The 15,085-nt window shown below is 38.6% G+C and overlaps 1 protein-coding gene across 5 annotated transcripts in view; it reads right to left on the minus strand.

The window, feature by feature from the left end:
- The window catches only part of Ntng1 (netrin G1), a 363,053-nt gene that overhangs the window by 49,229 nt on the left and 298,739 nt on the right, over positions 1-15,085 (minus strand). Inside the window, exons 6-7 of one of the 5 annotated variants that reach the window (NM_001106465.1) lie at positions 5,516-5,683; positions 503-637 (exon numbers count right to left, since the gene is read on the minus strand). The exons of 2 other annotated variants lie outside the window; for them this stretch is intronic. In NM_001106465.1, coding sequence (NP_001099935.1) covers positions 503-637; positions 5,516-5,683 — 303 coding nt within the window. Of the gene's footprint in view, positions 1-502; positions 638-5,515; positions 5,684-12,311; positions 12,372-15,085 lie in introns of all 5 variants that reach the window. 2 more of the 5 variants (XM_017590776.3, XM_017590779.3) reach the window with 2 other exon arrangements.

The raw sequence follows: 15,085 nt of genomic DNA on the forward strand, positions 1-15,085 counted from the left end.
TTTCTTTTACCACAGCATTTCAATATGCCTTAGATTTATTCCCTTCGGGATCCAGGTTAAGATTCAGTGATGGGCATGAGAACGAGGGTGGTTATAAGTTATGCAGATATTGTTGAATTTATGAACTCTGTAGTTTCAGGGAAGCTTTCAGTTCAGGAAATATATTAACCACATACACATCACACTTCATTTCGTGGTGAGGATTTCCAAGCTGGATTCCCTACTGTGTCGCTTAATTTATGATCTGACCAGGTATATGCACTACCATACAATATTTCAATATAAGTTGTGTTAGCCATCAGAGGAGATGAGGGCAAATTTCAGAGAAGCCAGCTGGATGGCTGATGGATCACTCTCCTACACAGGCTGGGACACTACGTAGCCTATGAAGCTTGACAGCTGGATGGGTCTTTTTCTGCTCTGAGACGCTGCACAGACCAGCCTAGACAAGCAGAATCAGCCATGCTGCAGCAGGCAGAGGGCAGCTCCCAGAGTTACTTACGTTGACAGCCGTAGTACCAGGAATTTCCTGGCAGACACTCATCACATTTAGGCCCTGTCGTTCCAGTCTTACACTCACAAAATCCTGAGCCATTACAACGATCATGGATTGAGCCCAAAGGGTTACAATAACACTCTGTAGAAACAAGACAACACACAGGCTGGAGACACTTCGAGTGGCTTAGAGGTTATCAACACAGGAGCGTCACTTACTTAGAAGGATCTACTTACTTAAAGGAAGATGTCCATTAATGAAATGCTTTGGCAAATGTGGCTATTTCAGGGCCATTTATTTACTAGCTCAGCCTTCCATGGCATCATTTTTATGATAGGGGAGGAAAAGAGCTGAACCATTCCAAGGAAATAAGACATCATGCTTTCACCAGTAACAGATCATAATGGAGATTCCATTTGGTAGGGCATCTTGTAGATGGTTTAATGAATGCCATGAGAAGTGTGTATATCAAGGATAAATCAATATTCCATCAGTGTAAAATCTGTTTTAAATTATTCAAATGGGTTTATCTGCTGCACTCAATATCTGGGAATGGCTGAGCATTTCAGAGTACAATATGGGTGCACTTTACTCATTTAGAGGTAGTTTTGCTTTATGATTTGGGACGGTGTCTTAACTTATTTATGTATACCGGGCTTTGAGATGAGCCCTTAGCTGTTGTGTTTGCTGGCCATGGTCACGCAGCTCTTATGTAGCTTGGGTGAATGACCATGAAAGAAAAATGAATTTCTTACTCCCAATCTGAAGGAAGATAAACTTTGAGATGTATGTTTGCCTCTGCAACTTTCTTGTCTGGGCAAGGCAATGGTTTTGCATAATAAAAAGTCAAGGGAATGCTTCCTTGATCCCTACATACTCTTAGACAGGGCATTTTAATGTCTGAAGCTTCGGTCTTTAAAGCTTAAGTCAGGAGTGGGGAAACTGTTTTGTCCCCCAACTAGGGGCACACAGGTGGTTTGGAGCAAGGGATTTCTGAGCTGCCTTTCTTTTCCGTGCTACCTTGCTGTGTGATCTTGGGCAGGTTTATTATAGCTTTCTGTTTTCAATCTTCTTTGTTTTAAGATGGGACCATTGTGAGGATCTCTCTGTAAAAGCTTGAATAAAACCATGTAGCCCACCAAAAGACCAAAGCCCCGGGTAGCTCAGCTTAATTATAACTGAGTTGTGTCATTAGCAATGAGGATTTGGAGTTATCATTGTTGACTAGACCTGGAGGTTTTGCTCAAATTTTGTCATTGGGACAGATGAAAATTTCTTAAAATAATGGGGAGGACCTTAGAATTATGATTTATGTTGTGTTAAGTCAGTCTTTAGAGCTCAGCATTCTCATGAAGCAAACAGTTATAAAATTAACAATGGTGTGTGTGTGTGTGTGTGTGTGTGTGTGTGTGTGTGTGTGTGTGTGTAAAATTAGAATGAAATTCCAAAACATTTCTACTTTTTCCTGGCTTGGCTTGTATTTAATAAGCAGGCTTATAAAGCAGCATCTTCTATTCTAATGTGTGTCTATGTGTGGATAGGAATAGTTTAAAATTATTTTGCTGTGGTTTTTAATTTTGTTTATACATTGGGAATGTTGATAAAAAGTTGTTGGCATTTTATAAGCCATTTGGAGTTACACCCGGGCAGTATGAACCCACACGCTGTTCCAACTATTCCACAGTGATCAACGAGATAGGCTTTTAAAAAATTTAAAGATACAACACCCAACATCTAATCCATCATAACTCCCATCCTTTTTAAGAAAGATGGACAATGTAATCTTAGTCATAAAAATAAATGGGCAAGAGGCATAACGTTTTCCCTTTTTCACCTTGTACACCTTGTACAGTTGTTAAAGATCTATCACTTATGAAGCTCTATTCAATGATAGATAGGAGTGGCTGTGAGGATAATATTTTATTACATGAAATTATAAAGAAAATACAGGGCTGTCAGATTGTAAACCAGCATAAAATACTTTGTGCAACTCAATTAAAATATTATACTACAATTTTTTTATGGGCATTAAAATTGTCTTGGGTTTCTTTGGTTCTGTGTAAGGAACCTCTCATTATCTGATTGTGGGTTTCAAGGAGAATTAAAAATAATGCATCATAACTTTGAGATATGTTTAGTAGCTGAGTCCTGTGTTTCTGATGCAAAGCTTGTTAGGGGAATTATTAACAGTGATTACTCAAGGTCAGCAACCATGCATCCTCTAGCTTCCTGCTCAAGTTTGTAGGAAGCAAAAGCATACAAGGATGCCATTTTCATGTAATTCTTGCGTCATCATGGGGAAATGTCATGTATTTCAGAAGACATGACTGTATTTCTTCTTGGAATATGTATGAAATACAAACAAATTCACCAGTAACCACAAAACAGCAATCACTCTGGCAACATGAACTACCCAGCTATATTATATATTTTCTATAATATAAAGGGACTTCAAAACATCTAGATAGAACAGAGATGTGAGCTATTCCCTCAGAGTTCGATGGTGAATTTAATTGACAATTGCAAAAAAAAAATAGTAAAGCAACTTTTGAAAAAGTTTTTTTTTAATTTAGAGATGATGTAGATAGAGTTTAAAGCATCTGAAATTAGTGCCCAATGCTGTGAGAATGAGTTAAGCAAATGTTTTTTTCAATTCCTTTAGTTTTTTCTGCACTAAATAGCAATTAGTTCTCTATTGCTGAGGTAGATACTTACAAATTAAATAGTTAATGTTTCCCTGTAAAGTCTTCTTGCTTTGCTTTATTTAAAGTATTTAAATTTGAAATACCTTAATTTCACCTATATATGCATATACATATGAGCATGTATATATGAATATGTATATATGAATGTGTATATGTATGTGTATGTGTATATGTATATGTATATGTATGTGTATGTGTATGTGTATATGTATATGTATATGTATATGTATATGTATATGTATATGAACGGGTTAGGTTTGTTCTAGGGGTCCTAGTTACTTAACTTTTTCTGTTCTAATAACAGGGTATTTACAAGTAGCATACAGCAGAATACATTCTACATTTAAAATTAACAAAGCTGTGCATCTTTTTGTTTATATTAATATCCTCATGTCTTTGTAACCTACGTGTTAGGAAGGTAATTGGACTCCTTTTTATAAGACGACAGTAGGTTGGCAGCTGTCCTGCAAACAGCGTACTTGAGGTAAAATCTAGGCATTTTTAGTTTGCTAGCTGTGCTAGAGTGGTTAGGAGAGAGTGTTCTGTCTATAAAGTCAGGATGTTCTTTGCTAAGATTATAGAAGTTGGGGCAATATGTCTTTTTCCCCCAAAATATAAAAGAGGAAAAATTTTTTATAATACTTACCCTATTGTTTGTTAATGAGAATTAGTTGTTTTTTTTGCTTTTTAATTGCAGGTCAGGGCACGCTTTACCAATGTTTCCTGTCCACTTGCTTACGAAAAAGCCAGGAGGTTTAAATGACTTACCTAAGGCACATAGCTAGGCAATAGGAAACTGGGTCTTGAACCCAGCTCTCCAGCATCTAACTCCAGTACTTTCTCCACTAATTCACAAATAATAAATAAAGAAGCATTTTGAAAGAGATAGAAAATATTGCAGACATAAACGGTGTTGTGCAAACTTGGTCCCAATAAAGTCAAAATAACCATAGAGCTATTCAATGATAGTAGACAAGAGTGTCCATGTTTGTCACACTGAAGGCAGAAATTGGGGATCCATGACACACGGTTGAATTGAAAAACTACCTCTTTTTTTTGATAAAAAGATCACTTTTCATTTTCTGTCTACTATGTTCTAATTTTCCAACTTATCAACCCTACTGAACTTTGTCTCTGGAAAACTCTGCCTGTATAATTATTGGTGTGGTGACAAGCATCACACTTCAACTATACACATTTTTAAGAGTAAGTTATACAATGAAATTCCATTTATTGTTTCTCTATCAGGCTCTCTCACACCCCTGTTTTGAGATAGGGGCTCATGTGATACAGGCTGGTCTCTGTCCACTATGTAGCCAAAGCCTGCCTCAAATTCCTGGTTCTTTTCATTCAACTACCACTTGCACTGGTGCCCCAGCTTTCCTGGTTCCAGACTTCCTTCCTAGGAGTCAGGGTCTTCATACAGAAAGGAGAAGAAACCTTTCCAAAAGGGAAGAAAATTATTCCTGACTGAGAATATTCAGTTATGGTGGAGGGACGAGGCTCCTGGGATTTCTTTCCAAGACCCTATTTTCTATGGTTCATATACCTTATGATCTAACAGAATTTATAACCTGGAGAAGTTTTGAGAAATTACTCTTCCTCTGGGAACAATAGAAAAATCCAATAAATGGAATTTCATTACTGTAGATAGAAAAGGTAGCAAACGTTTGCATTAGACCTTTCTCGTAGCTTTCAATTTTTAATAGCAACATTTTTAATAAACCAATATTTGTAGATCATCGTCAATTATAGCTGAGTTTCTACCACAAAGTTTCTTACCTAATATAGTTAATTATCATCTTAAAGGTTGAATGTACAATTTGAGGTGAATAAAATCAGATAAAAAAATTATCAGATTTTAAGATTTCATGCAAAAAGTTAAAGGGACGAGAGAGAGAGAGAGAGAGAGAGAGAGAGAGAGAGAGAGAGAGAGGGAGAGGGAGAGGGAGAGGGAGAGGGAGAGGGAGAGGGAGAGGGAGAGGGAGAGGGAGAGAGAGAGAGAGAGAGAGAGAGAGAGAGAGAGAGAGAGAGAGAAGAGGAAAAAATTCGAATATTCTTCATTTCTGAAATAGGATTTCTCATGACATCATCTTTAAAGTAACAATATAAGGAGTAAAATTCCACCCTCCCGCCAAAACCAAGTATGGCTTTATCCAAACGCAAGCGAAGTTTCAGTCCACCAAGGATATTTACTTCGTTGAGGATATTCATTCTGGCTCAGCTGTCGTGCAGTCCCCAGCTTCTTCACCCTAACCAGCTCCCCATAGCTCCAAAGGCACAGAACAAAAGCTGAAATCGTAATGGAACTGACCTATGCACACATTCTCATCGTCCAGCTGTGCAGAAGCATTTCTGAAGTAGCCCAGCCTGCATAACTCACAGTGCTGCCCTCTAGTGTTGTGTTTACAGCTCACGCAAATGACTGTGTTTAGCAGATCGATATAACTGCACCGATTGGAGTGGCCGAAGCATTCACAGTCTTGCAAGGAAGAACAGAAATGTATACGGAATGTATACGGCAGCAGAGAAATAGCACGCTACATGCTTAGGTGACATGAGGGATGAAGAGAACATGGCGGCATGGCATTACATATATGGGAACCAACGTTAACACACGGTGACGACAGGTGGCTGTTTCAAGCAGGATAGAAAGGTCGGACAAACACTACTGAAGATTGTTAATTCTTGGCAGACAAGATGAACAGAAGCATTTGCAGGTGCATACCTTTTAAAATTTTGGGAAGGCTCAGTTTCAACGGATGCAAAAGTCTAATTTTGCACATGAAAAACTTTACTGACTTTGCATCATCGTTCCTCCCATTTCTCTCTGTCTTTGCAGCCCTGAAAAGAGGTACGCATATGAGCGGCAGCAGGTGTGTGGTCTGCTGACTCCCATGGCTCTTTTGTCTCACTGTTTTTCTTTTATCTCACGACGTTGGTGGAGTTTTATAGACATCATGGCAAGTTCATAAGGATTGAGACAATGACACAGGTTTTGATTTTGTTTTTCTTCCAATCATAGGAGGATGAATACTTGTCTCTTTCACGTCAAATATATACGATTATGTGTTATAGAAAACAAAATACAGGGAGATGTTTTTTCCCATGGGAAAACACTTAAAATTTCCTTCTCTTGAGTTTCTTACTATGTCTAGTACTAGAGGGGAGTTCAGAGACCTACTGTACCCCAGATTCCTTTTCCCTTTTCTCTTTAAAATGCCAGAGATACCCAGTAGGTTGTAGGAGTGGCACGGTATGAACTATAGAGACATGAAGAAAATGGGAGAGAATTGGAGCCAGGGAGTGGTTGGACCGTCATTAGCTTTTCTCTCTTACATCTTACCGAACTCAAGAAATTGTTTTAATCTAATTCAACCTTCAAAAAGAAATGCTAAAAACAAAACAAAACAAAAAACCCAGTGACTTCATTAGAATAATTAGCTATTTAATAACCCTCAAAAATTTGGGAAGGACAGTTCAGTGGGAATCAAAGTATGAGGATTTGTTTAGCTGACATTTATAAGAAATGTGAATGATTCTGTATACTGTGTTTGTTTATAAAGATTCATCCCATTAATGCCTTATATTACCCAGCAACAAAGCCAAACAAAGTAACTATTTGAACTCACTCATTTATCCCTTCTTTCATTCAGTATTTTATTGAAACAAAACTATTAGTGGTGTTAATTTATTCAATTTTTTAGCTTACAAAAATCTTTTTTAGAAATATTACACCTTCATATCAGAGTAAAAATGTGTATATAAATTAAGAGAATAACAAGAGGTGATCTATACATACATACATACATACACATATAAATATGCCATATATACTATATTTATTATGTCTCAACTTATCAGAACAGTGTGGATTTATTAATCAGAGATCTGGTTACTGCAATAAACACTAAGATTAGAGTCAAGATCCTGATGATAAGAAATCCAGTTTGGCCAGAAGAAGGGGAGGACACAGGAGATGACGAAAAGTAGAAGAAAGCCTTTACAGCGCCAGCAACATATTGGATCTAGTTGCTTAAAGAGAAGCAAGAACAAGGCGAGAATCTAGAAGCCATGTGGCCTTTACTGGAGATCAGTTATATAGATGTGGAGGGAGTAGGGCTGTAGATGAAAACAGGAGGGACCAGGTAGAAGAAAAGGGTTGAGAGAGGCTGTGGATCTTCGGAGTGAGAGTGAAAGGATGGAAATAAAATGGAGTAAGACACATCACATCAATAACAGCACTACCAACAGCAGTCAAGTTACAGATCTGGAAGTGAGTCACTTTGGAAAACAAGTCACCCAACCCACAACACTTCATTTCTGTGGTGGCACTAACTATTCGTGGGTCCGCTTTGAAAATCAAATTATTAACTTGGTAGGAGAATTGATAATAGTTATTTGAGAAAGCATAATCTAGTATATGATTGTATGACTCTAAATGTATTTCAAAAGGTAAGTAGATAGTAAAAGTAAAAAAAAAGTTCTAGGAAGTAGGCTGGTGACAACTTGATTTTTAAAGATATTTTCTAGAACGTTTCTGAGACCTTGGAAAAATCTGTCTTTTCTGGTAATATTATATTTGAGGACATAAAATTAAAAAAGTATTTGAAACTTATTTGGAAGGCATTAGAGGAATATATAGATAAACTATATATCAATTATAACCATTCATTCATTACATTATATAAAATTTGGGTGTGGTTAATTTTGGTATGTTTCAATTTATTTGGAAGTACTTTTATAAGTTTATAAAAATTACACAAAGGGATAATTCATAAATGATTATTATACTGTCCTATTATTTTTGGGCTATTAATTTACCATCCTTTACTATCTAGTTTTCTATTCATGCACAGAGCCATGCATGATCTTTACTGATACAATTTGACTTGTGCTGCACATGAAAAGACCCAAGGTATGATTCCAACAGTTTGATGACTCTTTAGTTCTTCATTCCCCTGACTAGTGCATCTTCCCTTCTTTTCTTGTGATGCCTAGAATCTATGGTATCTTCTTAGAACCTCACTTCCTTCTCTATTTTCCACTCCCTTCTTACTTCCTCTCAATCTTCTGGGGAAAACTGTTCATGACTAAATTCAATTCTCTACCTCACCATGCTAAAATGTTAACAGTCACACACAGATGGAAATATAGTTCCCAACTATTTTGGAACAAGTCTCACTTGAAGTTTCTGCTCATTAACTACAGTTGCAGCCTCTGGGTTACCTGGAAGTCCTTTCCTAAAGAGTCACAGTATCATTCTAGGCATGGATCTCTTCTTTCCACACTAATTGTTTTTGTTGTTATATATTTGATTTTTGTCTTCACACTTGTTTCAGAGTTTAGTCCTTGGGTCTTTATGCTTTCTAGATGCCCCCCACCAGGAACTTTTAAGAGTTTAAAAATCATGTATATGTAGACTTTAAAAGCATCTCTAGAACACTCCAAAATACTATTTTCCAACCTGAACCAACTCCCTAGTGAGTGAGACTCCATTCAGATGCATGTCTTACAATCGGCGACCTTCTTGCCATCTCCACTAGTAGATTTAAATAATGTCTTCACGTTAAGAAGTTTGAAACTGAGATGCTGGGGTCCCTTGCTAGCTCTGCTGCTGAATTAGTGGCCGCGTCTTAAGAAACACCAAGTCCATCTGTCCCACTGCTTATGTTGCAATGCCAGGGTTGTCCTTGGCATCTCTTCTTTTCCCTGCCCTCAACAAGTCACTGAATCAATGCACCTGGCCACGCTTTTAAATCTGTGGCAATGTTGACTTCTCACCATCTCTACCGTCTCATCCTTAGCTACACAGATAACATCACCTTTCACTGACGGTGTTGTCATCTTCTCTAAGCTGCATTTCCTGGCCGTGAGAATGACCTGATAGAAACTCAGATTAGACCAGGATGCCCCACTCCTCACCATCCTAATGGCTCCCCATCTCATTCATATTAGAAAATTCACTGCTTCTTTAGTTTACCAACCCTTGGCTTCTTTCTGACTCTTTCCACTCTTTTCTTCGTTCTTTTCTTGCTGCAGGATCCCTCCTTATTGCTCTTCAAACACACTGAACCAATTTCCATGACTATATTGTTGTCTCTTGGGTAGGTCAGATATATTCCTGGCCTGACATCCCCTCAAACACTGCTACCCCACATCACTTTGAGTCAAGTCCAGGCCATAGAAAATTCTCTGAGTACTTCACCTGAAATAATAACCCTGCCACTTAAACATACTAACCTTCCAATATCTTGATCCCTTTTATGTTTTTATTAGCATGTATAGTATCTGAAAATTGCATTTTAAAAGGTCTTGTTATCTATTCAGTGTAGAGACATGTGTGTGGACCATATCTGCTTTGCTTGAAGCTGTAACCACAGAACTTAGAGCCTTGCCTGACATATGCTAATCACTCAGAAATTCTATTGAATGTGAAAATAAATGAATGAATAAGAATCCTAAAGTACTCTCCCACAGGAGACAGAGGAAAGCACAGAGGAAAGAGAGGTTTAAATTTGTTCTTCTACTACTCAAATCCCCAGAGAGTCCATCTATGTCCTACACATTATACCGTTTAGAAAAACAGCACCACACAATAAGATATAACTGAGTTAGTGATTATATTAGCTGAGCAAATGCATCTGTGTACAGACCAGTTTAGGAAGAAAAAAAGTAGCATTCTGCACATTGCTGTGCCTTTATATATTTAAATTTCAAATCACGTTGTAATATATAACATAACAGGCATGTGTTATTGCATCGGTAAACAGAGCTGAGGTCTCTAAAGCACACATTCACGAGTACATGGTGTGACAGCGCAAGCACAGGCAACGAATTTATCAAGATTCTCGTGTACCAGGCACCTTATGTGAGGAGGTCCAGTCATTCATGAGTGTGATTGACACTTAGAGTCAGATACTTCATTGGGTTGGGCTTTACTGTGCACTGTAGGAAACATAGATGTGTCATCAACCTTAGAAACAGTGGGAAACCCCAATGTGCAACAATCAAATATGTCTTCAGATGTCTTCAACCAGGAACTAGTAATCTAATCTATACATAGCACACATTCTGTCATGCAAGGTGCTTATGATAATGAGGTACTTATTAGTGACCAGTTAAGACTTAGGCAGGCTAGAGATGCATTTGAGAGGGAAAGAGCTCATAGTTGGCTTTTTAATTGACTTGTTAATTGGCTTTCCATGGCAACCAGGCCCATGGCCCAGTCAGGTTTTTCACAAGGTTTCTTCTGACTGAAACTGGTTATGGAAAACCTTAGCAGATGGAAATCACAAAGAAAGCCAAAGGTTGGAGACAAAGTCAATTGAAGAAAAATAATATCAGGAAGAAGAGATGTTTTCTTTTGCCTTCTATGTCTTTTTTTCTTACTTACTCCTTTTGTTTGAAATTATATTATTGCATCACCTATGTGACCCTAGCAATGAGAACAATATACACTCTAGTTGTCATAGATCATTTTCTCAAACTGGGAAAGTCTACTCAAATCCAGAACTGTTGAAAATTCATTTCATTCATTTACGTAGAAAAGGTTTGGGGAAGCCACTTTAGAAAGGAGGCAAAAGAATAAAACTTTTGAGAATTCTTTTTCCTTAATTGAATTAGCAGTATGATGCTTCCCCTAGGATCTTTCCCTTGGAAGAATGAAGAACCTGTAGAATTCTCTCTTATTTTTTTTCACTCTACCCTGTTCTGCATCCTTTTGCAGGCTCTGAGCATCTTCTGCACAGTTTTAGTGATAAGTTTCCTCTCTTAGCTGGCTTCTTCCTGCTTCTGAAATATGTCTGCAACTAATTAGTACTCTGACTGAAGAAACTAGAAGTCACAGGGTTGGACTCATGTCAAGAGGCCTTTTGTATATCGGGCATAAGAGTGAATGAAAGGTTATCAGTTCTCTTGTCTCCGTTCTCTGTCTTTTTTTTTTTTTTTGGTTTGGTTCAACAGCATTGCTTATTATAGCTGGGAAAGCTTCTTACCACAGTTATAATGACTTCTGTGATATAGATCATGAGTCCACATCAACTTCTAACCCTTGGAACCTACCACAGGTTCATTTGTACTTATTTTCTCAAATTCCCAGCCCAGATGAAATTGCCTCCAAAGGCCATTCTTAATATTCCTTAATTCAAAATACACCACAAGGCATCAGGACATAGTTTAAATGTGATTATTTTCCCTTTTGCCATTGTGTCACCAACTTTCTCCTTTTCTTTACATGCTTCAAATATAAATTCAGCATTGACTGCCATCTTGAAAACAGTTAAATTCGTGAAGCAAGATGAAAGCTCTCCTGGTATTTCACCATGAAGATCAAACCAACTTCAAATTTTATCAAGGTATTTCATAGAAAATGAAATAAGAAACAAGGAGGAAGACACGCCCAACAGTGAAGAGTGGAAAACAAGACACACCTGGTACAGAGGACATTTAAGGAAATTTGGTGAAGGAATAAAAATAGGGTCTTTATCTTTCCTGAAAAATCTTCATTCCGCGAATGACAGATGCTAGCTGGAGTAGGCCCTTCGTGAATCTCAGATAAGCTACTGCCCATTTTAATTAAAAGAAAGTGACAGGACTATTATTTTAGAATGTGGCCAATACTTAATCCAGAACTCTTCATGGATATTTTGCACATTTGTTCAAAACCAGGTTTGGAACTGTAAACTCTAATACATTTCCTTAGTCACATGCTGAAATGGGAACCATCAAAGGGGTCTGCCTTCCTGGCATCACAAAAAACAACCTTGAGACACACTGCCAGTGGTTTTTCTTATTTTTAATAAAAGGAGCATGAGTGTTAGTGCTTTCCAACTCATAAACCTAAACTCTCATAATTCCTACCCAAACATTAGTTTTTCAGAAAACAAATCTTGAGGCATCTTTAATTATGGGTGAATTTCTGAGTGAAGTCATTTTTGATATATGTAACATTCTCCGTACTCGCTGATGCACTGGCTGGGTATCAGTCGACATGATAAGCTCACCGATAAGCTGATGGGTACACTTCACAGATATTCCAGATTCATACAGTGCAATGTCTCACAACACATAACACCATGGGATCACTGTATGAATCCAAGAACTCCTACCTCGCTTGTGGTTTGCAACTTGAACAGAAGAAACTGTTGACAAAGCTAATTTGGGAGCAACTGCATAGGTTTGAAAAAATGAACAGCAAATTAGAGACAATAACGAAACGTCAAACTGTAATAAATACCTTATTACCATCCCACTCTCTGGAGCCCTAGATGAAGAAGGGACTGTTCTAACCTGCTCTTTCTGGAAATCTGTTGCGATTACAAAGGAAGGCCCCTTATTTGGCTGAAAATGTTTCAACACTGTCATTAGCACTAAAGCTTTATTTTTAGAGGTATGAAGACATAGCATTTATGTCAGGAGTCCCATGACCAAAGCTTATCCTCTTGATAATATGGGTGCTAGGATCCCTGATCATCCTGCTTCACAAGTAACTGTTGGAATGTTGAGGTAACGAGCACTATCAGTGCCTCAGTTTACCATGTCACTCTGTCTACGTCACCACAAATCTGTCTACGTGTGAGCCAGTAGAGCATTTGTTGTTGCAGAACCAACTAGAGATCACAGAACAGAGTCAAATGGTCAACCATTTGGCAGGATTTGACCTTAGGGTCATGGTGAATTTTTTGACCTTGTGTTTCTTTTCTCAATGTGTATTGCCTCAGTGCTGCTGTCCTTTGTGAATGACAGCATTGTCTTTCTAAAATAACCTGCTGCTTCTTTTCCACTGATTCATGATGAGTTGCTTGTGCAAATAGCAAAAATAGAATAGGGTCTGGGGGTCTTTGCTGATATTGGCGAGCTAAATTATGGCTCCACAGAACTGTCCTCTGCTAGACAGTTTGTAGCACTAGTATTTTGGGTTTTGGAACTTAATCCAAGCTGTGTTACATTTTAAGTAGCTTAATTTGAGCTCCTTATCCACATTAGCCTTCTCTAATGCCGTTTCTGAAAGCTTTTGTCCCATGAATACCAAAAACAGCAAAATAATCAAGTGGGCCCATTTCATGATTTGAACAAAGCATAATCTTATTCAGTTCAAAACTCACTGTGGAGAATGGTAAGCCTTTGGTCTTTTCTTGTATATTTGTCATAGTACAGAGGTCAGTGGGAAATACTGTGTGCCATTGAAAGATGCTCTCAGTGAACTTGCAGAGGAATAAAACCACTAAAGCTTCCCCTGCCCCCATTCCTTGGGGAATTGTATTAGCAGGAATAAGCTTGAACTGTATTTCTTCTTCCATGTATGTACCCAGAAACTTGGAGAAATTCATTTAGAGCAAATGATTAAGGTAATTCTATTTGCTAGTAATGTATGTATCTAGGACAGTCTCGATTTCATCACTCTGATAGTGGACTGAAAATGCAGCCCTTCCAATTTGACTCCTCAACAAATTGCTAATATATTTTGTTTTGCTTAGTAGCTATTTCCTGGTTCCTCCTTTTGCTCATTTCCTCCTCCATCTGTATTCATTAGAGTTCAAAAGGGACATCCTGTCTATAACTAAGGAAGGCAGAAGTCGGTGATGAATGTTTTATTTTTGGAGAAAGAAGGCAAAAGAACACTGCTTTCTATTGAGATAAGCTCCTATTTATATACAAACACATGTACATACAGGCAAGATGGCAGTGTGAATCTAACATTACCTTGCAGCTTTAAAAAATCCACTTCTTCCTATGTAATCCTACTTCAGTTCTGACTCGTCCATTTTCCTGCTTCCCTTTTCCCTCTGCTTCTCCCTCCCTTCCTTCCTTCCTTCCTTCCTTCCTTCCTTCCTTCCTTCCTTCCTTCCTTCCGTCCTTCCTTCCGTCCGTCCGTCCGTCCTTCCTTCCGTCCGTCTGTCCGTCCTTCCTTCCGTCCGTCCTTCCTGCCTGCCTGCCTGCCTGCCTGCCTTCCTTCCTTCCTTCCTTCCTTCCTTCCTTCCTTCCTTCCTTCCTGCCTGCCTGCCTGCCTGCCTGCCTGCCTTCCTTCCTTCCTTCCTTCCTTCCTTCCTTCCTTCCTTCCTTCCTTCTGTCCGTCCTTCCTTCTGTCCGTCCGTCCTTCCGTCCGTCCGTCCTTCCTGCCTGCCTGCCTTCCTTCCTTCCTTCTGATACCAGAAGTCATAATAAAATTACTGTTCTGAGAACAGACTGTGTATTTTTTTCTACATTGGCGAAAATAAATGTTCATGGGTAAATGGGATGGGGGGATAATCCTAACAAGGGAATTTTTAGAATGTGTATACATGCATTGATATAGATATAAGAAGGAAAGGACAGAGAGGTAGAGGCAGAAGCATAGAGAGAAAGGGAAGGAGGGCAGAAAGGAAAAGGGAAGGGGAGGGGCAGAAGGAAGGGTGGGAAGGAGGGAGAGGAAAGGAGGGAGAGGAAAGGAGGGAGAGGAAAGGAGGGAGGGAAGGGGGGGAGGGACACACAGAGAGAACCAAAGTTTTGCAAGTCAATTTGGAGCAATAGTAAACAGACCCTCTGGGAGTTTCAATGATGCCCTCACCTATTCTTCGAGACCCTCAGAACAATGGAGGCGACCAGTGAGTTTATTTAAGAGCAAAAGGGAAGGAAGGAGTTTGTGGTGCCCATAAGTTTTTAAGATTTACGTCCGCTACCTTGACAATTAAACTCTAGGCTTTGCTTGGGACTCTACAAAAGTAAATTTGTTTAAGACTTATAACTTCTGTTCCATCCCATTTTCCCCTCGGTCCTCTTTTACTCCAGTATATCTGTGACTCCGTTCATATTAGAAAAAAATAAATATTCAAGTTATGAGTCATTCGAAGAGAAAGCATCCATGATAATGTTCTAGTGGTAAGATGGTATATAGGATTTCCCC

Source organism: Rattus norvegicus, chromosome 2 (genome assembly GCF_036323735.1).
Source record: "Rattus norvegicus strain BN/NHsdMcwi chromosome 2, GRCr8, whole genome shotgun sequence".
In the NCBI taxonomy this organism is placed as follows: domain Eukaryota; kingdom Metazoa; phylum Chordata; class Mammalia; order Rodentia; family Muridae; genus Rattus; species Rattus norvegicus.